At 43.2% G+C, this 26,956-nt stretch overlaps 1 protein-coding gene across 5 annotated transcripts in view; it reads left to right on the top strand.

Moving 5' to 3' along the window:
• LOC140557129 (choline transporter-like protein 5-B) overlaps nt 1–25,801 on the top strand; it is a 47,991-nt gene extending 22,190 nt beyond the window's left edge. For 2 of the 5 annotated variants that reach the window (XM_072681283.1, XM_072681287.1), the window contains 17 exons: nt 1,176–1,236; nt 1,759–1,882; nt 3,631–3,663; nt 7,230–7,313; nt 8,514–8,626; nt 8,753–8,884; nt 9,920–10,019; nt 10,769–10,861; nt 11,098–11,185; nt 11,588–11,850; nt 12,664–12,758; nt 13,682–13,785; nt 15,328–15,401; nt 16,166–16,236; nt 17,231–17,319; nt 17,943–18,027; nt 24,466–25,801. In XM_072681283.1, coding sequence (XP_072537384.1) covers nt 1,176–1,236; nt 1,759–1,882; nt 3,631–3,663; nt 7,230–7,313; nt 8,514–8,626; nt 8,753–8,884; nt 9,920–10,019; nt 10,769–10,861; nt 11,098–11,185; nt 11,588–11,850; nt 12,664–12,758; nt 13,682–13,785; nt 15,328–15,401; nt 16,166–16,236; nt 17,231–17,319; nt 17,943–18,027; nt 24,466–24,602 — 1,746 coding nt within the window. In that variant the 3' untranslated portion in view covers nt 24,603–25,801. Of the gene's footprint in view, nt 1–1,175; nt 1,237–1,758; nt 1,883–3,630; nt 3,664–7,229; nt 7,314–8,513; nt 8,627–8,752; nt 8,885–9,919; nt 10,020–10,768; nt 10,862–11,097; nt 11,186–11,587; nt 11,851–12,663; nt 12,759–13,681; nt 13,786–15,327; nt 15,402–16,165; nt 16,237–17,230; nt 17,320–17,942; nt 18,028–19,049; nt 19,994–24,465 lie in introns of those variants that run through there. The other 3 variants (XM_072681284.1, XM_072681285.1, XM_072681286.1) reach the window with 3 other exon arrangements.
• Nucleotides 25,802–26,956: the final 1,155 nt, after the last annotated feature.

Genomic DNA, 26,956 nt, shown 5'->3' on the forward strand with positions numbered 1-26,956 from the left:
GCAAACCGTGACGATGTTTTTCGGCCGAGTCACTGCTTTTTCTCAGCTCGTCCCACGCTGGAGCAGTGCTAGACTGAGCCAGCCTGCTTACCACACACACGCATACACACACACACACACGTCCAACACGGCGTGCTAGTTTTCTCAGGATTGCTCTTAAAGCCTCTTTAAAATAATTTGAAGCTTTTAAAAATGACTTTTCTAAGTTTTTAATCATGTTTTTATTTCATTTTCCATTAAGTTTACAAAGATCCCAGGGTCAGCCCCCCCCCTCCCCCCAACTCCATTCTGAGTGATGATAAATAAAGTAAATAAGAATAAAGATGCTGAGAGGGGAATAAGATAAGATAAGATAAGATAAGATAGTCCTTTATTAGTCCTGCAGTGGGGAAATTCCCAGTGTAACAGCAGAAAGGGATAGCAAGACACTCAGTTACAAAAAATTGGATAAATAATTTACACTATATGGCAAGAAAGAATATGAGTAACATTTATAATTGCTTAAACGCCCCAAAACTGTAGCTTTACCGGAGGAGGAAAAACCTTCTGAACTTTCAGTGGACGTCAATGGAGCAAAATTTAATTCAGTCATTTTGGAGCATTTCTATTGGTCCGTTCATCATCAAATTACATATGATACAATGTAAAGAACAGCTGCCAGATTCACATTATGGAGAAAAGTGAGAAAAAATTTTTGCAGGATGGCAGAATGAAATAATAAAAATATTAATAATGAAATAATTCAGACATTGCAATTCTAGCAAACCTGGAGTTGTGATGGAAGTCATATGTTCATTTCTTGAAAGGTGACCACTTGGAGATTTGATTTCACCACATCTTCACTGAAGGGATTTCAGGCTTGGATTTTTTCAGAATATTTAAAAGACAAATAATAACAAAGGACAACAGGACAAATGTACAGAATTTACAATTGTTTTTTTTTTATTTTATTAAAATGATCATATTTTATAATGTTTATTCTTTTTCTATATTTAAACTCATGTATTTATATTCATATATTGATATTTTTCTTCTAAATGAGTTTCCAGGGGGTGGTTGTTCCTCTTCAGTCATTGTTTCCTTTCATTCTCCCTATATTCTTTGTGCTCCTCCTCTTTGGGTTCTGCATTTCGGTTCCTTCACTCAGTCTGTAATTTTTCTTCCTTCTCTTGCAGTCCGTCGCTCAGGTGCTCAGGGACGAGGACTGTCCCTCCATGCTCGTTCCCAGCAGACCCTGTGAGTGACTTGGTGAACGCCTTAAAGTGAAGCTGGAGCAAAAACGTTATTTACAGGAGGACCATATTTCCCGTCTTTACTGTAGTCAAACCTCCAGAAGTCATGTTTGACATCTGGTTTTACGCTGAAGCCACGAGGCTAACAATAAACTCAAATTAACATAAAGTCAGTGGTCAGTGAGAGTGTCTATCTGTAGTGCACTATAGACCCCTGTGGCGCGGCCTAAGCTTTCAGCCTTTGTTTTCCTTCCATTACTTTTACTTTTCTACTTGAAGTCGTTCTGAAACCAGTACTTTTACACTTTTACTGGAGTAAAAAGCTTCAGTTGATACTTCAGGTTCTACAGAAGTCTTTTAAACCCTCGTATCTCCACTCACTTCTACCTGAGGAATGAGTGTGAAGACTTTTGACACCTTTGTTAGTCGATCGACTGCGTTTGTGGAAAAGGGGAATAGGGGGGTAAATTAGTTTTTTGGTTGAACTGTGCCTTAATAAACTGTGCTCCTTTTTCTTTTCTCTCAGTCCTCCAGAGGTGCTTCCCCGATTTCATCACCAGAAACGGGACATTAACTGTTGCCAACAAAACCGAATTTAAGGACGGACTAGGTAAAACCAGGAGTGTCGTTGACCTCCGAGATGCTGCCAAGTAAGTGGAAACCCTCTCCGTGCACCATTTAGCACTGTTAAGCACCTAAGTATATCGATGTCAGGCTTATAGTGCCCCCTGTAGGATGTGGGAAGAACTGCATGGACTGATCTGTGATCTGCAGTAGTGTTAGGTTGTTATTATTAAGTTGAAAGAATAAAACTTTTGAGAATGAAGCATGTAATATGAAGAAAGCCTTCCCAGTGTCCAGTCTGCATTCTTAAGTGTGTCATCTTTCCCTGCAGGGGAGAGCGGTCAGCTTTATTTGGGTAGGAAATTTGGCCTTGCGAAGGCCAAGCAGGCCAAAAACAGAGTCTGGCCTTCTACAGCTTGATTATACCCTCAAGCTGGGCATGTGTGCATGAGTTCACAGCTCGCTCTGCTGCTCAGTTTGTGCAAACACAGGCACAGTTTGACAAACTGCTTTTTATTTCAGGCGGCCGACTTACTGACCACCTCTTTGACCAGCGTTCTCTAAAGCTTGTTCAGCCTTGTAACACTTATCTACAGAAGAGCGCATTTATGAGCAGAGACTTCATCATATATAGTGCTGCTACTAAAGCTACGGCAGGTATCTCACACAGTGACCTATCCTATCCAGGCTCCGCCCACAAATGTTAATGATATGCGATTTTAAAAGCAGGTTCTAGAGCCAAACTCTTCTCAGAACTCTGGTAGAACAGTGTCTCAGGCATCAGGCAGCGTCTTCATCACCATTAGGTGAAGAACTTTCTCTCAGTAGCTTTAACCTTCTTGATTATGCAGAAAATAATACAAATATAAATAAATAATAATTTCCCCCCTGATATGTAGTCACTTCCAGTCCTCCCTTATTGTCTAGAACATCCTCAGAGGCATGTAAAGCTCCACTATCTACTCAAACTGCCGTCACAACAACACCAGCTCAACACGCTTGGAGGAGAACGCTAACTAGGGCTGGGCGATATGGTAAAAATACTATATCACGATATTTAAAGACATATTTATCATGATATATGTAGCTAATCGCCGTCTAAAACATCATCAGTAGTGACAGATTCTTATAATCTACTACTCAGATCCTCTCCTGTACTGAATACAGTGATGTCTACTCTACATCTGCTGCTCTTCATCTAATGAACCCTTCAGTCTAATTACACTGTTAGTAATGAAACCTGCAGCTGATCAGAGTTTATTAACACTAACTAAGTCTCCTCCATATGATTAGAGAAGATTACTGTATCACCATAGCAACATTCATCACCATACAATAAAAAAATATTGTCATATTGCCCAGCTCTAACACTAAGCTAACAGACATCAACACTGACTGGGAGTAGGGTGGGGTGGGGTGGGGAGGAAAACCATCCAACCCACTCAGACAGTTATGCTCTCTGGGACTCTCGGACACTGACGGATGGCTGTGGCATCACTGGAGATGGAACCTGTGACCTGCGACGCTTGGGCAGTTGCTCCAGTCGGGAGGCAAATATTGGTTTAATGAAGTGTGTTCAACTGTAGCTGTGACCGGAATGCATTTGTGGGTGGAGCCTCAACGGGATAGGGCAGCTACCTTCTCCCATATCTCATTAATTGCTCATTGCTTGAGGTTTAGAGCTACAGGTTGCGAAGTTCTCGTATATTATAGACAAATGATTGTGTTCTAATTGTGTTCTTTGCTGTGTGTGTGTATGATGATTACGGTTGACCTGCACCTGTGTTGTGAGTGTGTTCTTCACTTTGACGGCCTGAATGCTTCTCTCCTGTAGCGGAGTCACAGCCATGCAGCAGGGAACTGAAAGGTTTCTGCTTATTTTCTTGACCGTTCAGCTCCTGGACTCGGCTTCGCTCCACTAACCTCCCTCACGCCGCCCCTCTCTTGCACCATTTGCGCGTTATTCCCTGTGGCACACACCCAGGAGTGTACAGGAAAGCTAATAGACTTACAGTGGTACCAGGAGACTGTAGGGTTTAGTGCACTGTTTGATTAAGTGCACTTACTTAAGAGCGGCCCGGGTTTAGCCTGGGTTTTCGAGCTGTTTAGAGCTGTTCCTCAGGTGCTCAGGGATGAAGAATGGGGAACGTTTCTAAGGCATAGCTTATATTTACACTGTTTTCCGCACCAAAACAGTCAGCCAGGTCATGTGTGGTGTCTGAATTTAGCTTCTTTAGCTTTACTCTGGAGCCACACTGTATGGACAAAAGTATTGGGACACCTGCTTTTTCATTGTTTCTTCTAAAATCAAGGATATTAAAAAGAGCTGATTCTGCTTTTCTTGGAGTAAGTGTCTCTATTGTGATTTTGGAGGAGGAGCATTGCTGTGAGGGTTTGATTGATCATCATCAAGAGCGTTAGCGAGGTCAGGATGTTGGATGATGATGATGATCACCACCCCACCTCGTCATCCCCAACTGCCCCCATCCCAGAAGTACTGGATGGAGCACCACCACCATCCCATCATTCCAGAGAACACAGTTCTTCCACTGCTCCACAGCTCCTCAATACTGGGGGGCTTTATATACCCCTCTAGCTTACGCCTGGCATTAGGCGTATCAGCAATTAGGTGCAACTTAAAGAAGCTGAATGCATTTATTAGAAGGGGTGTCCGCAAACATCTGGACATGTATGTGTATGTCATGTACAGCCTGCCGGAAAATGAAGGCTGGAATGCTGGTCTAGGCCTAAAGAAAACCAGACATCACACAGCTGACCTTTCTAATGACCTTTCCACCAGTAACACTCACACTGAACCCCCTCCTAGTCGCTGTGGGTCAGTAGTAACAGCAACAGAGAGCCGTCTGCTTTGCGGTTTAACGCTAATGCTAATGTAGCGAGTGCTAATGCTAATGTAGGGAGGGACGGGTAAAGCTAGAGTTCAGGGACTGATCAGATTTACTCGCTTTCCCCTCATTTACTCCACCTGTCCTCTACCAGTCGTGTGTGTGTGTGTGTGTGTGTGTGTGTGTGTGTGTGTGTGTGTGTGTGTGTGTGTGTGTGTGTGTGGGGGGGGTGTCTGAGGTTTTACCCTGATGCTACACGGCTGATGTAGCCATTCCACTCTACCAGGTAGCATGATGCTAATTGCCTGCTTCAGGCTTTGGGGGTTTTGCGTAGCTGTAGGCCTGTTAGTCTGGACATTAGTGCGGTGACCAGACGCCCTCCTTTTCCTGGACATGTCCTCCTTTCGGATCTTAGAAATGCAGTTTTAGAACAGTGGGAACAAAGAACAGTGGGAACACGGTTCTACAACAGTGGGAACACGGTTCTACAACAGTGGGAACACGGTTCTACAACAGTGGGAACGCGGTTCTAGAACATTGGGAACGCAGTTCTAGAACATTGGGAACATGGTTTTAGAACAGTGGGAACAAAGAACAGTGGCAACACGGTTCTAGAACAGGGGGAACATGGTTCTAGAACAGTGGTAATATGGTTCAAGACAGTCTTCCCACTGTTCTAGAACAGTAGCAACAAAGAACAATGTGCTAGAACAGTGTAAACAATGTGCTAGGAACAGTGGTAACAAGGAAGAATGTTCTAGAACCGTTTAAATGATGTTCTAGATAACAGTGTAAATGAGAGAGAATGTTCTAGAGCAGTCAGTGGAAGTCAGTCAAAAAGATCTGATTCCGGGTCATTTGAGAGCATTTCTATTGGTCCATTCTGATACAGGATAAAGATCAACTACAGATTCAGATTTTGGAGAAAAGTGAAAAAATGACAAATAAATAAATATAATAAATAAATAAATAAAATAATTTTAAGTTTTATTAATGCAGTTTTATATTGTGGTAAAATTAAAGATTAGATTAAAGGTTATTAAGATAATTAACTGGTCTCTGTAAATTAGGATATGTTAATGAACTAATTTAGTTTTAAAGATATTTAAGCCCCTCCCACCCTCACTTGCGCGCTCCTACAACTTAGGCCTACTTGAAGCCCTCCTGACCACAGCATCCCAACCACGGTGGACGCCTGTGTGTCTCCACTGTCCCCCTTTTTTTTTTTTTTTTTTACTAAATATGGTCACTCTAGATTTAGTCCATGTTCTAGATAACAGAGAGTCATACACATAAGAGGTTCCTGAACACCTCCACACGGTTTAAGGAGTTAGCATCATGCTAATTGGTTTGGTGTAAACCTTCATTGCTTGTTAGCCACATTAGCCTCGTAGCTCTTGTGCTAAACTACAGAACCGCGCCTCAGCTGATCGAGTGTGGTTCTGTGTGCAAATTCAGTTTCTGGCAGAATTGACGCTTTAAAGCTGCAACTGTCAAACAAACACCAATATGGTAATGTTGGCTTTACAGTGTTCCGGAAAAGGAAGTGGAACATCACAGTCTAGAACCGCGTGACACTGTGGATGAGGAAAAATATTCCAGAACAATGTGGACGAGAGAGAATACTTTAGAATAGTGGGATGTAGGAGAATGTTCTAGACCAGTGGGATGTGGGCGAATACTTATGGTACATAATGGTACACAAGAATGTTTAGGAACATTCTAATAGAATAATGGTCTAGAACAATGTGGAAGAAGAAGAATATCCTAGAACAGTGGGAACGTGAAAGAATGTTCTAGAACAGTGGGGACAAGGGAGAACATTCTAGAACAATGTTGACGAGGGAGAATGTTCTAGAACAGTGGGGACAAGGGAGAACATTCTAGAACAATGTTGACGAGGGAGAATGTTTTAGAACAGTGGGGACAAGGGAGAGCGTTCTAGAACAATGTTGACGAGGGAGAACGTTCTAGAACAGTGGGACAAGGGAGAATGTTCTAGATCAGTGGGACAAGGGAGAATATTCTAAAACAGTGGGGACGTAGAAGAATGTTCTAGAACAATGTGGACGAGGGAGAATGCTCTGGAAAAGTGGGTTCGAGGGCGAATACTCTAGAACAATGTGGACGAGGGAGAATACTCTAGAACAATGTGGACGAGGGAGAATTATCTAAAAAAAAAGGGGGGGGGGGGTTCTAGAACATTATACATAAACCTGAGAAACTTTCAGAATATAATGAATGAGAACACATTCTAAAACAGAGTAAATTAGGAGAATAACCTAGAACCTGAACCAATGTAAATCATGGGGAAACATTCTAGAACTAGTGTATAAAGGAGTAAACGTCTAGGACCGTGCGAATAGGGAGGATGTTCTAGAGTAAAGCGAATGGGAAAACATTGTGGAACCATGTGAGTGCAGCAGGAAATCCAAGAATGTTGGTGTTTGTTTGGACCGAGTTCTAGGGTTCTAGACTCCACATCCACTCCAGTGAGACATGTGTAGAGCTGTGTGTGCTGCAGTGTTGGGAGTATTGGCGGCGACCTTCACTGAGCTCTAACCACCGTGTTCTTGTTGGTTTACAGTGGCATCGCCGGCCTGCTGGATGCCAAAGAAGTGGGCATCAAGATCTTCGAGGACTACGCCAACTCCTGGTACTGGATATTAATGTAAGACACGTTCTCCGGAGACGCCACATGGCGCACTGACTGTAGTTAAAGTTCCACCTGCTGTGAAAAGGCGCATGACCTTGAGTGTTATTCTTGCTGAAACAGAACACTGCATAGCTCAGCAGCAACCAGTGCAGTGTTTTGAATGCTGGTGTGCTGGACAAAAGTATTGGGACACTGCTCATTCACTGTTTCTTCTGAAATCAAGGGTATTAAAAGAGTTAATCCTGCTTCTGTTGGAGTAACTGTCTCTACTGTCCAGAGAAGAAGACTTTCTGCTAGATTTTGGAGGAGGAGCATTGCTGTGAGGATTTGATTGATGTTATGAATGCATCAAAACTGTTTCAGTTCTCATTCTGATCTGAATCAGTCGTTTCTCAGACGTACAGTAAACCACCCCCCCCCAAAACCACCACCTCCGACTCTGTCAGTCTGAATTTGCCTCTTTAGTTTTACCCTATGCTGTGAGCTAGCTTGGAGTCCCACCAATTAGCCTGGAGTGCACACCCCTCAAACTGTGTGGAGGTCTTCAGTACTCTCTAATAGGCTTGCTCCTGTGGTCTCTGACGCTGACTCACTGGTATCTATAGAGTGTCCAGAAGACTAATTGGTGGGCTGTCAGCTTCTACTGCTAAATGTATAGATGCTGGAAAAAAACAGCCTTGCCAGCTCAAGCTGTACGAGCTGGGTGACCAGCTCTGCTTTAGACCAGCATAGTTTTGGTGGTCCAGGTGTTTGAAAAGCTGGTCATCCAGGAGAAAACAGTAAACCTTAAATAAGCCAGCTGGCAAAACTGATTGACCAGCTTAGCTCTGGAGCAGCTAGTCTAGCTGGTCTACCAGCATGGCCAATATGACCAAAATAGTCTCTCAGCCTGACCAAGGCGGTGGACCAGCTTGACCAGCCTGGTGACCAACTCCAATGGAAACATACACACTGCGCTGGTCATGAGCTAAGCTGACCAGCCAGTTTAACCAGCTTGATTACCAGTACAGGGTAGGTTTTCAGCTGGAGGACCAGCTTTCTTACAACATTGACCATCAAAGACCAGCTTGGACCTTCTGAAACCAGCTGCCAGTAGAAGCTGGTCTTGAGCTGGTTCTTGTTGCATGTTCTGCTGTGTGGTTTAAACACAATATGTGTGTGTGTGTGTGTGTGTGTGTGTGTGTGTGTGTGTGTGTGTGTGTGTGTGTTCCTCAGAGGCCTGGTCATCACTATGGTAGTCAGTCTGCTCTTCATCCTCTTGCTGAGGTTCACTGCAGGAGTGCTGCTGTGGTGTGTGATCTTCGGGGTGATCGCTGCAGTGGGATACGGTGGGTGTGAGTGCTGGACATGTCCTGCACAGCGGGACAGTGCTTAGTATTTATAAATGGACGTCAAGTGGCTTGTTCTGGCAAATGAAGGTTCTCTCTCTCTCTTTCTCTCTCTCTCTCGCTCAGGTATTTGGCACTGCTATTGGGAGTATGTAGCGCTGCAGGGGAAGCCCGATGCTGAGGTCACTATTTCTGATATTGGCTTTCAGACAGACTTCAGGGTGTACCTGCAGCTGAGCCAGACCTGGCTGATCTTCAGTAAGACTTGATTTTACACATTTCATGAATCATCAACGACAAAATAGTTGTTTATGATTTTATTTGTTTGTCTAAATCATGAGATCTATGAGTCTATCTATTAGACCCGCCCATTCAGACTGCCACAGTTTAGTCCCGCCCATTCAGACTGCCACCAATTAGTCGAATCCATTTAGACTGTCACAGTTTAGTCCCACCCCTTTATACTAAGGCATAGTTATTCTGATCCATTCAGACAGCCACAGTTTAGTCCCGCCCTTTCAGATAGCCACAGTTTAGTCCCACCCATTCAGACTCAGGCACAGTTTAGTCTGATTTATTCAGACTGACAAAGTTTAGTCTGATTTATTCAGAGTGCCACAGGTTAGTCTGATCCATTCAGACTCTGACACAGGTTAGTCTGATCCATTCAGACTCTGACACAGGTTAGTCTGATCCATTCAGACTCTCACACAGGTTAGTCTGATCCATTCAGACTCTCACACAGGTTAGTCTGATCCATTCAGACTCTCACACAGGTTAGTCTGATCCATTCAGACTCTCACACAGGTTAGTCTGATCCATTCAGACTCTGACACAATTTAGTCTGATCCATTCAGACTCTGACACAATTTAGTCTGATTTATTCAGACTCTGACACAGTTTAGTCTGATCCATTCAGACTCTCACACAGTTTAGTCTGATCCATTCAGACTCTCACACAGTTTAGTCTGATCCATTCAGACTCTCACACAGGTTAGTCTGATCCATTCAGACTCTCACACAGTTTAGTCCCGCCCATTCAGACTGCCACAGTGAGGAATTCTGTTTCAATTTAACAAAGCACAATACAGGGCAGCCATTCAGAACCGAGCTCATTTACATGCATCAGTCCTAAAGGTACAGAATTAAAAACAGCCTCTTTAATTGAGAATGACGAGCGAGGTTGGAAAGCATCTCTACGGCTTTAAAGTGTGATGGACTTGTAATAACTGAACTTATTGGTGTTATTGGCACTGATTGATTGTGTTAATCCTGTATTGATTACTTCCACAGTGATCTCTCTGGCGGTGACTGAGGCGGTGATCATCCTGGTGTTGATCTTTCTGAGGAGGAGAGTGCGCATCGCTATAGCACTGCTGAAGGAGGGCAGCAAGTACGCTTTCCCTCTTCCTCAGGCTTCATTCAGTAAATCACATGTACCATCATTCCCATCAGATCAACACTTCTAACTCCATTCATGGGCCTTGATGTTTATGAAGAGAAGAAACTCAGAAAAGCCAATGAAATATATTCTACATAAAGAAATTGGTGCTATATGAGCCACACTATATGGACAAAAGTATTGGGACACCTGATCTTTTATTGCTTCTTTTGAAATCAAAGATATTAAAAGGTGTTGATCATGCTTTTGTTGGAGTAACCGTCTCGACTGTCCAGAGAAGAAGGCTTTCTACTAGATTTTGGAGAAATATTGCTGTAAGGATTTATCCCTAACTTATCCTAAAAGTATTGGATGGAGCTCCTCCACCATCATTCCACAGCTCTTCCACTGCTCCACAGCTCCTCAATGCTGGGGGGCTTTATACCCCTCTAGCCCACGCCTGGCATTAGGCAGCATGGTGCTCCAGAGAGTCCTATTCTATTGGCAGTACTTCTCTTCTACAGGGACTAGACAAGCTGTGTGTGTGCATTTGCACATCTGTGTCAGCAATGGGTGCAGCTTAAAGTAGCTGAATGCATTCATTAGAAGGGGTGTCCACAAACCTTTGGACATATAGTGTAATCGTGTACATCTATGTTACGTAGTGTTAATGTACCTGTTAAATAAGTGGAAATGTACTAAACTTTAGTCTCTCTCTCTCTCTCTCTCTCTCTCTCTCTCTCTCTCTCTCTCTCTCTCAGGGCGGTCAGCTACATCATGTCAACCCTGTTTTATCCCATCATCACCTTCCTGCTGCTGGCCCTCTGCATAGCCTACTGGGCTGTAACAGCTGTGTATCCTCTTTAACTGTGTGTGTTCGTTCATTTAGGATACAGCCATCATGGTTTGTGCTTTCAGGTAAAGGTAAAGAATACCTGCTGTAAGGTTTCTTAGCAGTTGCTGGACACAAAAACGGAAACACCTGATTGGTCATGAAACCCTATTTTAGTCATAATTTTCTGCATTTTGTTTTTATTAGCTAAATAAATCATGAAAACTTGCGATGCACCTTAACCTGCACTGCCTGCAGTTTCCTGGCGTCGTCTGGTGATGCCGTGTATAAAGTGATGTCGACACAGCCCGACTGCAAATACGCCAACATCACCTGCGACCCTGAGGTACACAACCCACCGTGTAACCCTTTATATAACCCATGTTATACAAGTACACGCAGCAGGGGTGTTACGATATGTGTATTTGTCACTGAAGTCGATGAACGCAGTCATACAGCGAATACACAGTGCGCACTATTAGGGTAAATACGGGAATTTCACGAGCATGTGTACCTTAATCTGTAAGCCGGTGGCTTTGCTTAGTATTGTGGGAGCTGTAGTGGTTACGGGTGTCTCTATAGTAACTGTAGTCTTTCCACTGCACTGCTTAAACAACACACTACTGGCTGTATTAACTACCACAGGGGGGCGCTCTATGGCCCTAGATGGCATGACCTGTAACCTGCACGACTGTCTGTTCAAACTAAATGAGAAGATACTCGTACCGTGGGTTTCTGTGTGTTCCAGACGTTTGGCCAGTCTAACGTTAGCAGGGTGTGTCCTGGCTCGCAGTGTACGTTTGCGTTCTACGGCGGTGAGAGCGTGTACCACCGCTACATCTTCGTCCTGCAGCTCTGCAACCTGCTGGTCTTCCTCTGGCTGGTCAACTTCGTCATCGCTCTGGGTCAGTGCACGCTGGCCGGAGCCTTCGCCTCTTACTACTGGGCCTTGAAGAAGCCTGCAGATATCCCAGCGTGCCCTCTGGCTGCATCCTTCGGTCGGGCCATCAGGTACCCCCCTCTTACATTTTATTATTTTAGTGTATTATATGTATCTTTTTTATTGTGATCTAAATATTGCATATTATATCTGTAAAGCCTTCTAAACCAGACTGTGATATTCTTATAATTATTTATTAAAGTATGGTAGTTGTTGTTGTAGTAATAATAATAACAGATATAATGGTAATTGTATTATAATAATTATATATTTTTATTCTAATTGTATTTAGTGTAATTGTATTATAATTGTTATAATAAAAAACATTTTTTAAATTATTTTCCTAATTAAAGGTAAAATTATTTTTAGATATTAATTTGCTGACTTTTATTGACATACTATAATTTTATTATAGTATATGTAATTTATAATAGCTAATTTTATTATTAATAAAATAAATAGTAAGCTATTTATAAAATAATTTATTATTAATGTTTTGGTTTTAAATAATTATTATAATTGTTATTAATAGTAATATAATGTAAGCTATAACAAGTGACATTAATAATATTGTGAAAATATATTTTTTAATTATTAATCATCTTTACTAATTAAAGGTGAATTAATTAGTATATCTAATAAGAATATATATATATATAAAATGTAAAATATCTAATAACTAATTAAAAGTAATTAAAGTTGAATTAATTTTATTAATAGATTTGTATTCTTTTTTTGTATTATATCTAATAAAATAAAAAAAAGAAATTATTATATATAAATATATATACAAATTTCATAATATCTAATACCTATTTTTTTTTAAGCTGTGTTAATGTTAGGTGTTGTGTGCTGTCTGTTGATGGTGTGAATTTCTGCGGCAGGTATCATACGGGTTCTTTGGCTTTTGGTGCACTAATCCTCTCTATAGTGCAGTTCTTCCGGATCGTTCTGGAATACCTAGACCATAAACTCAAAGGTAAGATGACCTGCAGTAGACTGTCTCCTCCTAAACCCTCCACAGACGTCAGCACTGTGACCTGATCTCACTCTTTTAGCCATACATAGAACATAAATCCCATAATCAACACTGATCAGCCATAACATTAGTACCAGCTCAGGTGATCAACACTGCTGATCTGGGTCCAGTGGCTTCTGTCTGTTGAGGGGTGGAGCTACATTCCTGCTGAAGCAGGAATGGGAAAATGGACAAGCATAAGAATCTGAGGCACTTTGACAAGAACCGAACTGTGATGTTCTAGATAATGACTGGGTCCGAACATCTCCAGAACATCAGCAAGCAGGTCTTGTGGGGAGTTCCCTCCTGGTATGCAGTGGTCAGTACTGACCTACCAAAAGTGCCCCAAGGAAGAACAGCTAGTGAAGAGGGTCATTAGAACCTAAGGCTCTCATCGATGCTCATGTAGGTCCCACCTCCAACTTGGAGGTCTTGTGGAGTCCATGCCTCGACAGCTCTGAGCTGTTTTGATGGCATGAGTGGGATCTACACAAAATTAGGCAGGTCCAAGTTAGGAACCCTAATACACTCAGCTATGACTGCAGGAGTGAGAGGATAGACTTTTTCTCACAGTGCCACCTGGTGTTCTGAAGCAGCAACAGCTCCAAGTGCTCCTTTGCTGGTTTGATGAACCTCCAGCGCACATCATTAGTATCAGAAACCTGGATAATTACAGATTCATGGGTTTATCTCCCAGGCCTGGAAGTTCATCAGCCTCTCCAAGTGCGCTAGACTGACGCTCGGAGTGCGCGAGTGCGGAGAGAGAGAGTGGGGGAGCGCCTTTGTAGTGTAACTCTCCAGATGTTTAGGGCTTGTCTGGGGAGACCGTCCCGCAGATAATGCCGAGCGTTTTCCTCATGGCTTGTTTTCCTGTCTCGTCCCAGGTGCTCACAACGCCTGTTCTCGCTTCCTGCTGTGCTGCTTGAAATGCTGCTTCTGGTGCCTGGAGCATTTCATCAAGTTCATGAACAGGAATGCGTACATCATGGTGAGTCTCGAACACGTACGGGTCCCGTAACTGTTGCAGGATTTTTTTTTTTTTTTTTTTTTTTTTTTTGAAGGGGGGGCTGGGGGGTGTATCTCTGTTGTTCTCACCAGATTATACTCTAAACTCTGTGTCTCTGCTCGAGGCTTAATGCTCACTATCAACCTATGAGTGAAGAATCCGATCTGTTGGAGCAGAGAAAATGATAAAGGACCCCCAGGACCACTTACGTCAATTCAGATAGCCTGAAATTGAGAGTGAGAGTGAGAGTGAGAGGGAGAGTGAGAGAGAGAGCATGTCTGTGTTAATCAGGGTTTTTTTTGTCTCTAATGAATCAATATTGGATTGGAGCGGGTAGTTATGGAGCTCATATCTTGGAAAACCCAACATTTCCTCCTTTACGTGGAATAAAGTGTCGTAGTGGAAAAAGACACATGTCTCATGTGATGTCTTAAATAAACAGCTCATTTACATATATCCGCCTATTCAGCATACAGCAGTTTAGCTCCGCCCCTTTCATGCTGAAGTTATATGAAGAGTTTCGGCTCAAACTTCTTTTTTCAAACACAATGCAATACAGGGCAGCCAATCATAACTGAGCTCATTTACATATATCTGTCTTTCAAATACAAAGACAAAAACATGGTGAGATTATTATGGAACAGGGGAATTAAGAGGTAGTAAAGAACCGTGTAAAGGGGTGAGCGCTGTAGCGCAGTGGGGACGGGGTGAGCGCTGTAGCGCAGAGGGGACGGAGTGAGCGCTGTAGCGCAGTGGGGACGGGGTGAGCGCTGTAGCGCAGTGGGGACGGGGTGAGCGCTGTAGCGCAGTGGGGACGGGGTGAGCGCTCTAGCGCAGTGGGGACGGGGTGAGCGCTGTAGCGCAGTGGGGACGGGGTGAGCGCTCTAGCGCAGAGGGGACGGGGTGAGCGCTGTAGCGCAGAGGGGACGGGGTGAGCGCTGTAGCGCAGTGGGGACGGGGTGAGCGCTCTAGCGCAGAGGGGACGGGGTGAGCGCTGTAGCGCAGAGGGGACGGGGTGAGCGCTGTAGCGCAGTGGGGACGGGGTGAGCGCTGTAGCGCAGTGGGGACGGGGTGAGCGCTCTAGCGCAGAGGGGACGGGGTGAGCGCTCTAGCGCAGTGGGGACGGGGTGAGCGCTGTAGCGCAGTGGGGACGGGGTGAGCGCTCTAGCGCAGAGGGGACGGGGTGAGCGCTGTAGCGCAGAGGGGACGGGGTGAGCGCTGTAGCGCAGTGGGGACGGGGTGAGCGCTGTAGCGCAGTGGGGACGGGGTGAGCGCTCTAGCGCAGAGGGGACGGGGTGAGCGCTCTAGCGCAGTGGGGACGGGGTGAGCGCTCTAGCGCAGTGGGGACGGGGTGAGCGCTCTAGCGCAGTGGGGACGGGGTGAGCACTCTAGCGCAGTGGGGACGGGGTGAGCGCTCTAGCGCAAAGGGAAATATCAATGTTTGAGGGAGATGCAGGTGTTGAAGAGCAGACAGGAGGATCTACAGTATGTTCCTGACCGGTATGTTGTGGTGATTCTCCTCAGATTGCGATTTATGGGAAGAACTTCTGCACCTCCGCGAGAGACGCTTTCTTCCTGCTGATGAGAAACGTGGTGAGGTGAGAGCCGGCAGAGCTGCAGCATTTCTGATAAATCACACCTTTTTCAGGAATCGTTTCCAACAGTGTGCAGAACACCTTTCCTGTGGAAGAGTCCGGCTCTGACCAGTGGAATTGTCCCTTAAAGTTCTGAACATTAGAGCATAATCCAGTATCCAGTAACAGCGTCAGTCAGAGTCAGGGGGGTTCGGTGTGAAACTGAGCTTCACTGTAGAGAAACTGACCCACTCTGATCTCTCTGCAGTGGTGGTGAATCGAAACAGATGTTTGTTACCATGACTACAGATACAGATACAGCCACTTTCTATATGGAATGATGATGATGATGATGAGGGTAAAATAATAGAGAATCTGAACTAATGCAGTTTTCTTTAGGGACTACTTTCTGTAGCCGCACTACACCCTGCAGCATGTATCCCTCCACCATTTTAATGATCTGATTTTAAAAGCAGGTTCTAGAGCCGAACTCTTCTCAGAACTCTGGTAGAACAGTGTCTCAGGCATCAGGCAGCGTCTTCATCACCATTAGGTGAAGAACTTTCTGTGAGGAGCTTTTATTAGAGCTTCAGACGTCTGCTTCCCTTCACCTCCACTGTAGAACCACAGCTCTGACTGGGAGGAGCTTATCTAGAACCTCCACTGTAGAACAGCTCTGACTGGGGGAGCTTATCTAGAACCTCCACTATAGAACTACTGTGTTATAGGGTGTTTTATAGGCTGAGGGCAGATTTGTAAAATAGTCTGTGTATCTCTGTGTGTTTCAGAGTGGCCGTGCTGGACAAGGTCACAGACTTCCTGCTGTTTCTGGGGAAGCTGCTGATTTCGGGGAGTGTTGGTGTGTATCTCTCGTAACTCTCTTCCTCGATCACACATTTTTATGATGAGCTTCACAGAGGGCACAGAACAGAGAGCGGGACTGACCAACACCATTCATCACATCTTCACACTCTGCACCTCTGCACTACTGTCTGACCCTCAGAGCCGGGTGACTGTCCGGGTTCCTTACTCTCCCCCTGAACTGACTCAGATGTTAATGTGTCATTTTTTTAAGAAAAAAGCAAATTCTCAAAAATAATATTATTAATCAAATTAAATCTAATTTATTCGTATAGCGTTTTTTATAAGTGCCGTTGTCACAAAGCGGCTTTACAGACTAAGTAAGACCCCCAGTGAGAAAACCAAAGACCACAGTGGCAGGAGAACCTCACTAAGGGCTTGGGAGGAACCAAGACTCCCATGGGGGACCCGACCCGTCCTTCTCTGATCAGATCTATTTATAAATTATTGATAAACGTCACCAACCCCCTAAACTGTTGTACTGCTCAGGTGTGCAGCATATTCATAATCATAATATAATAATAAATGACACTGTATCTACGCTTGGACACTTCATCATGTTACCGCTACTTATTCATTCATGCTGCTGCACTCCTTTCATATATTGTGATCATATTGCTGCTACCGTTTTAAATCTCTCTACTTTTCCTATCTATATCTATCCCTTTATATATTTTATTATTTTATGTATTCAATAATTACAGTTTGGGTGTAACTGGGACCTTGAGATCACAATTTCGTTCCCCCTCATGTGGAAGCACATGTACCACATATGATGTGAAAGACCATAAAGTCTCCTGTATCCTCATGCGAGATGTTACTGGAAGCCAGTTCAGCTCCTTGAGAATGGGAGCTATGTGAGCAGGTGTTAGTTGGAAGTGAGAACTCGGGCCGCTGAGTGTTGAATGTACTGAAGCTTCACATCTAGATGAGTACCAGACCCCCCCCCCCCCCCCTCCCCCTCCCTGACATCACAAAATCTTGTTTTGCAGGTGCCCTCGCTTTCTTCTTCTTCACTCGCAGGATACCAGTCATTCAGGAGGAAGTGCCGTCACTGAATTACTACTGGGTCCCCCTGCTGGTGAGAAACAGCGTTACATCATCATTTAGTATCCAGTGATTAGAGAATAGTGCTTTTTAAAAACTTTGAGCCAAATGCTTGTTTTGAGGCACTCAATGCTCCACCTGCTGGTCAAATTGGTGTAAACATACAGTCGGGTGAAAAAGTTAGGACACCCCAAGAAAGCCTTTGTCAGACATTTGATCTTCTTTTGTGTTGAGAGATGGAGGCAGTGTGAATAAACACTTATATAAAAAATATAATAAATAATTAAAAACAATGTATGTAATTGTAATTAATGGAAATAAGTAGAAGTAATTTTCCTGTGAGGAAAAAAGTTGGAACCCCCCACATTTATTAGTAAAATCAGACTCAGGAGCAGAAGATCAGCTGCAGATGATCAGAACATGGTTGGAGAGGATTATTCTGAAGGAGTCTGTCTGATTTAAACCTCAGACGTTTAGTCTGGTCTGATCTTGATTGATGGTGGAAGTGAGGGGTGAAGAAGGTGAAGAAGCTCTCTGAGGCCTTCAGAAAGAAGGGTGGAGATGTAGTGGAGTCTGGGAAGGGGTTTAAACAGATCTCAGAACAGTTAGAGGTCAGACGTTTTACTGTCTGTTCCATGTCTTTTTTTTTTTTTGCAGACGGTGATCTTTGGGTCCTATCTGGTCGCCCACGGGTTCTTTAATGTCTATGCGATGTGTGTGGACACACTCTTCCTCTGCTTCTGTGAGTATTCTGTGCTGCACAACCTCCCAAATAACCCTGCAAACCTCAGAGTGAGAGCTGAGCTGATCCAGAGTCAGGGGTTCAGTGTGAAACTGAGCTTCACTGTAGAGAAACTGACCCACTCTGGTCTCTTTACAGTGGTGGGGAATGGAAGCAGGCGTCAGTCGCCATGACTACAACACAGATACAGCCCATAATTTATTTCCTAACCAAACCCACCTGTGCAGCTATACGAGTCTTCTGAGTTTTATATGGATGATGATGATGATGATGATGATGAAGGTAAAATAGTGAATAGAGAATCTGAACTAATCCAGTTTTCTTTAGGGACTACTTTCTGTAGCCGCACTACACCCTGCAGCATGTATCCCTCCACCATTTTAATGATCTGGTTCTAAAAGCAGGTTCTAGAGCCGAGCTCTTCTCAGAACTCTGGTAGAACAGTGTCTCAGGCATCAGGCAGCGTCTTCATCACCATTAGGTGAAGAACTTTCTGTGAGGAGCTTTTATTAGAGCTTCAGACGTCTGCTTCCCTTCACCTCCACTGTAGAACCACAGCTCTGACTGGGGGAGCTTATCTAGAACCTCCACTGTAGAACTCCAGCTCTGACTGGGGGAGGTTATCTAGAACCGAGCGTTTCACACCGAACCCACCAAACCTCCACTCTGAATCACTTCTGTTTACATGGTTATATAAGCAATAACAGCACACAGCAGTGATGCAGACAGTAAGCGGATAGATTTAGCTTAGCCGGTGTTTTTACCTGAGCTGTGGTTTACCTGCCTCCTGCCGTCTTTCCTGGCTTTGTCTCACCTGATTCATTTAAGCTTCCTCTGATATAAAAAACAAAGATTTAGTTTGATTTCCTTTTCATTTGTGTTTCTTTAAGCTAACTCTACTGTCCTCCTTCTCTCTCTCTTTTCTGTTCCTCTGTGTGACTTCCTTCCACTCTCCTTTCTCCTCCTCGCTGCTCCTCGCTGCTCCTCGCTGCTCCTCGCTGCTCCTCGCTGCTCGCCTCCAGGTGAAGATCTAGAGAGAAACGATGGATCTCCTTCTAAACCTTACTTCATGCCTGCAGGCCTTCATAAAATCCTTAAGAGATCTGATCACCGTGCCAGACAGTACTCCACCTCCTGAGACACGCCTCTCTCTCTCTCCCCCTCTCTCTCTCTCTGTCTCTAGCCCCCTTCCTCCCTCCCTCTCTGACCGGATGCACATTGTGCTTTTTGGACGCTCGCTTGCGGACACTTTCTCTGGGTCTCACTGACTGTCCTTTCTGGTACAGAGCAAAGCCTGCTGGGATATGTGCTCAGGAATACTCTGCCGTTTTTTTGTTTGTTTGTTTGTTTGGGGTTTTTTTTTTTGTCCGATCTCGGTCTGCTGCGTACGGATCAGTCACTCCATTGACACATAATCCCCACCCGTTTCCCTCGTGTGACGTTTATATAATAGCAGTATATATTAAAATTACATGGCAGTTTTTATTGACCGGGTACAGCAGTATACATTGACACTGTATAGCAGCATTCACTGGCAGTATATAGTGGTACACATCAGCGGTATATGCCAGTGTATATTAGCAGTAGATGCCAGAACACAATGGCAGTATATGCCAGTATACATCGGCAATATATGCCAGTGTATATTAGCAGTACATGCCAGTATGCATTGAAAGTATTTGCCAGTCTATGTTAACAGTATATGCCAGCGTATATTAGCAGTACATGTCAGTATACATGGGCAATATATGTCAGTATACATTGGCAGTATACGTTGGCAGTATATGCCAGTATACGTTGGCAGTATATGCCAGTGTATATTAGCAGTACATGTCAGTATACATGGGCAATATATGTCAGTATACATGGGCAATATATGTCAGTATACATTGGCAGTATATGCCAGTATACGTTGGCAGTATATGCCAGTGTATATTGGCAGTACATGCCAGTATACATTGGCAATATATGCCAGTATACGTTGGCAGTATATGCCAGTGTATATTAGCAGTACATGCCAGTATACATTGGCAATATATGTCAGTATACATTGGCAGTATATGTCAGTATATGTTGGCAATATACATTGGCAGTATATGCCAGTGTATATTAGCAGTACATGCCAGTATACATTGGCAATATATGCCAGTATATGTTGGCAGTATATGCCAGTGTATATTAGCAGTACATGTCAGTATACATTGGCAATATATGTCAGTATACATTGGCAGTATATGCCAGTATATGTTGGCAATATACATTGAAAGTATATGGCAGTGTTTATTAGCAGTATATGCCAGTATATGTCGGCAGTATATGCCAGTGTATATTAGCAGTAGATGGCAAGTATACATTGAAAGTATATGGCAGAGTATATTAGCAGTAGATGGCAGAACACAATGGCAGTATATATGACTATATATAAAGCAAGCTTTTGATACAAATTTTGTTGAAGGAATTATTTTCTGATCCCAGTATTTATCTGATATGATCGTGCATCCCCTAATTTACAAATGCCTGATGGATCAGTTCATAAAGGCATTCCACAAGATTGTGATTTGCATAAACGTTGACCAAATGACCGAATTCAGAAACTCAGTCAGTGTTTTTTGGTCTTATCTAAGTAGATCACGTTTTCTGGGTATGAAAATTCTACTGAATGCTGGAGATGCAGCAGATGGAGGTCAGGCTGAAAAATGGTGGAGTGTTCCTGTAAAAGCTGTTTAATTCTGCTAACTCTGGTTCTTCTGCCTTTTGCAGTTATTCTTCAGCATTTTGTATCTCTCTCTCTCTCTCTCTCTCTCTCTCTCTGTCTCTCTCTCTCTCTCTCTCTCTCTCTCTCTCTCTCTCTCTCTCTCTCTCTCTCTCTCTCTCTCTTTCTCTCTCTCTCTCTCTCTCTCTCTCGTCTGTATCTTAAGTCTCTACTGGCGTTCTATTCTTCATTGCCTTACCTTCAGTATCTTCTCAGTTAGCCAGTGCAGTTACTAATAGAGCGAAGGTTGGCTAACCAGGGTTTTTCCAGTCCTGCACATTGTAGTGTTGTTCTTGCTCAGACATCCGTTTATCCTCCTGAAGGGCTTTTTAATGAGCTGAGTGGAATCAGGTGTGGTAGAGAAGGTAAATTGCTAAACTGTGCACAGACTCCGTGAGCAGGTCCCCCAGACGCACTGGTATGGGACCAGGTTGTGTTTTGCATAGACTAAACTGTATTAAAGGGGATCTCCTACATACTGTAATACTTCTGTTGATCATCACCAGCTGGATTTATGCAGACATGATTGTTTCCTCATTCTTTACTCCAAGACAGTGACCACTAAGCCTCCGCCCACAGAGCTTGTGCCACCTTTACATGCTCATGGTCCTTTAAACCACGTAGGAATTCCTCATTTGCAATTCATGCTCTGTCATAGCTACTGTGAGTTTGTGAAAAGAACAATGATAAAAATCCCATTGAACCCAAACGAGAGCGTAGCTTCACCTCAGTTAATAACAAAACATTGGCGGTGTATATGGGCAGTATAGAGCAGTGTATATATTGGCAGTAAATGGCAATGTATGTTGGCAGTATATAGCAGTAATATAATAATAATAATAATAATAATAATAACAGGGTTATATACAGTCAGATAACAGTCATGGTTATTATTTAGTTGGCAGTAGATAGCATATTTATAGAATACTTATATTGACAGTATATAGCAGTAATATAATAATAATAATAACTCAATAAATATATTGAGAGTATATGGTATATATATATACATAGAGAGAGGCAGGAAATGGCAGTGTATATTGATATATATATATATAATATAAACTGGACTAATTAGAGTCATGGTTACTAGTTTTTTTAGTTGGCAGAGTATGGCAACATGTACATAAAAATTATATAGCATAATAAATATTGGCAGTAAGTGGATGCATATATTGACAGTATATGGCAGTATATAATGAAAGTGTATATGTATGTGTGTGTGTGTGTGTGTGTGTGTGTGTGTATGTATATGTATGTGTGTGTATATATATATATATATATATATACACACACACACACACACATAGCACTGTGTGTATATGTATAGCTTCTAGCTTCTCATGAGGTTGAATGGGATTTTTACTCATGTAGGATTGGCTAATCTGCAGGCGGGGAGGGGCTTGTGGTCACTGCTTTAACTGGGTGTTGTTTGAACGACTCCTTCAGGCTGAGTTCGGTTCAGTTCAGTCCTTAGTCTTTACATAGGTTTAGGATACTGTAGGAGTTTAGCTAACACGTGAGTTTACTGTCCCTGGCCATTTTATTAGAAACCTCAATTAATGCACAGTGATGAATAGGGTAGAGGGAGGGGTCTGATAAACTGCGGACACAGTCTACAGTCTGTAACTGTACACCTGTATAATATATATATTATGTATAATATAAACACCTGTAATATGGGGGTTTCTTATAAAGTGGCCACTGATTAGAAAGACAGGCAGTATTCCCTATATAATAGTGTTTCTAATAATATGGCCAGGAAGTGGTTGGTTGTTCACAGCTCGTCTGAGGGGGGGTCTGAACAGGGGCAGCGCGTTTAGGAGGTGTAGGGATTCTCCTGCAGTGTTTAGTAATGGCGCCTCATTTGAAATGGGGACGTGCTTCTCTTTGATCTTCGTGGTTTTACACTTCTATTTTGAAGTACGGTTTATAAAAGGATGTAAAAGCCATTTTTGGTAAGTTTTGTATCCTGTGGAGCAGACGCTAGTGCTGCGTCCGCACCCCTCTGTGCTGTTTTGGGGGTGAATTTGTGTCTTTTTTATAAAAGGGGGATGTTTTGTAAAGAATAGATCAATTAAAGTTTGATTTTTTTTCTCTTTGAATAAAACTGAGTGATCAAAGTGTTTTAATTCTCTGTAGTTTTTATTGCTTCTGCTTGTTTTTACCGTTCATAGAAAGCTGTGAAGGGTTAGGTATCTCACTGTCACACAAAACCTCGTATCTCTAAACTGCAGCTTTACAATTTTCTAAATTTTCTGTCATTTTGGAGCATTTCTATTGGTCCATTCATCATGAAATCCTGATACAGTATAAAGAACAGCTCCCAGATTCACATTATGAAGAAAAATGAAAAACTGCAAAAATGGAGATGCAGGGTTTTTGTGGGAAGGAGTTTAGTTTTACACTGCAGCTACGAGGCTAATGTAGCTAACGCATAATGAAAGCTTATGTACACCGAACCGCAGGCCTTAATCATCGCACACTCTTCTCAGACCGCGTGGAGGTGTTCAGCAATCGGTTATCTAGAACACGAAAAACAACCTCTTTTAGGTTTGCAACTTGTACACCTACAGTACCAATCAAAAGTTTGGACACACCTGGTTGAATGTGCGTAAACACATTTGATCCAAATGCTAGAAGGGACCATATCTTCGTTTTTTGGGGACACACAGGTGTCCATCGTAGTTGGGGTGTCGTGGCTGGGGGGCTTCAGTAGGCCTAAGTTGTAGAATCATGGCTGTGTGTGTGTGTGTGTGTGTGTGTGTGTGTGTGTGTGTGTGTGTGTGTGTGTGTGTGTGTGTGTGAGGGTTGAAATACCCTGCAGCTACAGTATGTTAATTTACATTAATATACGCAGTTACTAATTTACCAACACCAATAAATAGCCTTAATAGCCTGTATGACCCAATCACCTCCTTTCAGTTCAACCTACAGCTTAGGCCTAATGAACCCCCCCATCCATCCCCATCCATCCATCCATCCCCCTCCAGCCACCACATCCTAACTACGGTGGATACCTGTTTGTCCTCAGTGTCCAGAAATATGGTCACCCTAGCATTCAGATCAAATGTGTTTAAGAAGATGATCAGGATACATTCAATCAGGTGTGTCCAAACTTTTGATTTTATATATTTTTATAATATGTTTATATACACACACACACACACACCATATTTATATCTATAAGGTAATTGCTTCTAATAAAGTGGCCACTAATTGGAAATACAAGGTTGTTTTTAATATAGACGACACTGAGTGTAATACAAGGCAGCCAATCAGAACAGAGCTCATTTACATATCTCAGTCCTAAAGGCACAGTGTTGTTTTTTTTAAACAAATAAATGGTTGGAAAATGTGAGTTATGGCTGTTTTGGTTCATAAACCCTCACAAATGCCACAATACAGTTCAACTCTCAAGTGAAGTCAATTCACCCGAATATATTTGGACATAAGTAAATGGACAAAATTCAGTCTTTTAAGTCTGTAAGTTTCTGGGTCAGCAGTGTGTGATGGTTTGGGTCTGCAGTTAGAATCATGCTACGTGTGTACTTTACTGTACTTTAGCTTCGTAGCTCCAGTGTGAAAAACTTTGACTACTTTTGGAGGAAGGGGTCAGTCTGATGTTAGACCCTCCTGTATCTCAATGGGTTGCTCTGATTTGACCGGTGTGCCCTTGTCCTCAGTGGTGGATCTGGAGAAGAATGACGGCTCTGCGGCTCGGCCGTACTACATGAGCAGCACGCTGAGGGCCATCCTCAACAAGACCAACCACAGGAGGGCGCCAGAGAGGAGGCGAGGCAGAGCGGGGAGGAAAAAGTGATGTGATCGAGAAGGAAAATGACCCTGTTTGACCTTTTTGACCTTTTGCGAATGAGGGAGGATTATTTTAACCTGCTCAGAACGAGGAAAGGTGAGTCACTAGATACTCACCTGAGCGAGGGGCACCTGGAAAGGGAACAGAAGTACCTGTATCTTAAGCACTATTGTAAAAGGCTTGGTGTGGCTTGAGAACCTGGGTAGAAGGTTCTTGACAATTCTGTTGTCCTTATTTGGGAACAGGCCAAATGTATATGGACGGTTTTTAGTTTCGGTTGCCATCTAGTTTACACTAGCAGTTTAATTCAGCTTCTGATCCTGGGTTTTGTAATCGTTGGTAGGAATGACTCTAGGTGGCCAATCAGCTGGGATGACTTTCCCAAAAGCTTCGTTAACTAACAAGTTTATTTAGTTGCTATGTAAAAACTCTAATGCATAGAGTTACCCGACCTACTCTTATTCACAAAGTACTTGCAGTAAATGGACAAAAGTATCAGGACACCTGCTCCTTGTTTTGCTACTTCCAAAAAACAAGAGAATTGTCTCTCCCTAACTCATCCCATTGAGTACTGGATGGAGCTCCACCACCATCATTCCAGAGAACACAGTTCTTCCACAATGCTGGGGGGCTTTATACTCCTCTAGCCCACGCCTGGCATTATTAGGCAGCATGGTGCCAGTAGGGTCATCAGTGTTGTTCTGCTCCAGACAGTCCTATTCTATTGGCAGTATTTCGCTACAAGGGCTAGACAGTCGTGTGTGTGTGTGTGTGTGTGTGTGTGTGTGTGTGTGTGTGTGTGCATTTGCACATCTATATCAGCAATGGATGCAACTTAGTAGCTGAATGCATTTATTAGAAGGGGTGTCCACAAACATTTGGACGTGTAGTGTATAAAGCGCTTGCACTCGCAGTCATGTCGGCCCTTTGAGGACGGGGTCGGTCAGTCTGGGTGTTTCTGACGTGTCTCGCTGCCTGTAATCAGTGTTCTATATGAAGTCAGGGCGGAGAGCAGGACTGTGTGCCTTCAGAGCTCGTTCCCACTCAGAGCTGATCCCTGTGTCTGAACCATGTTTATTTTGGGTTATTATGATGTGAGTGATTCTGTACGCTCTAATATTTGTGTTATTTTATTGAATTGAGTGAAAGTGGTCCGAGTAGCTGTGTTTTTCATAAATGTAAACATCAGGTAATTTCCTTAACAACCGTCTCAGTGTTTTGTGATTTATTTATTTATTTACAAACATCCGTCTCCATGGCAGCAGTACCATCATTTCCACGGTTAAGGTACCCCCCTTTGCATGGTTACCATACGAGTGTTTCCGTAGTTATACTGTGTCCAATTCTATGGATACATTACACATTTTAGTGGTTATAACTGTTGCCATGGTTACACTGCACCCATTTCTGTGGTTACACCACAGCCATTTACAATTAGTACTCTAGACATGTTTCCATGGTTGCACCACCATATACCATCACTCCCATGGTACACTGCATATGTTTTTATGGTCTTTGTACAACTGTTACCATGGTTACAGTGCACCCATTTCCATGGGTACACCACTGCCATTGACATTGGTACAGTAGGCATGTTTCCATGGTTACACTACCATCTACTATCACTCCCATGGGTAAACTACAAATGTTTTCATTGTGTTCATAGAACTGTTACCATGGTTACAGTGCACCCATTTCTGTAGTTACACCGCACCCATTTCCATGGTTACACCACTTTCATTTACATTGATACACTTGACATGTTTCCATGGTACATTTATGGTACAGTACACCCATTTCCACAGTTAGGCTGCAACTGTTTCCATGGTTACACCACTGCCATTTAAATGGTTATACTTCTATCTACCATCCCTCCCATGGCTGCACTTTCATGATCTTCATACAACCATGGTTACAGTACTCTTCGCATTTCCATGGTTACAATATACAGATTGTCTTGGTTACACTAGTGTCCTTAACATGGGTGCAGTACACATGTCTATGGTTACAGTGCACCTGTTTCCATGGTTACAACACTACAGGTTACATCGGTACACTAGACATGTCTCCAAAGTCATCGTACTGTTACCATAGTTACTGTACACCCATTTCCACAGTTGGGCTGCACACATTTCCATGGTTACACTACTGTATTGTCCATGGTTACACTACATATGAGTTGTGTTACTGCTGGTCCATTACAACAACAACAAAAAAATCAGCCCAAGTTGAATCAACCCCTGAGACCCCTGGAGACCCCTGCATTAATCTGTCTCACACCTGGAGGATGAACAGGACATTACTGCCCTCGTGTGGTGGAAGTGAGTAATGTCCGTGGTGAGTTGACCCTTGTTCAGGTG

This window comes from Salminus brasiliensis, chromosome 6, assembly GCF_030463535.1.
Source record: "Salminus brasiliensis chromosome 6, fSalBra1.hap2, whole genome shotgun sequence".
Lineage (NCBI taxonomy): Eukaryota > Metazoa > Chordata > Actinopteri > Characiformes > Bryconidae > Salminus > Salminus brasiliensis.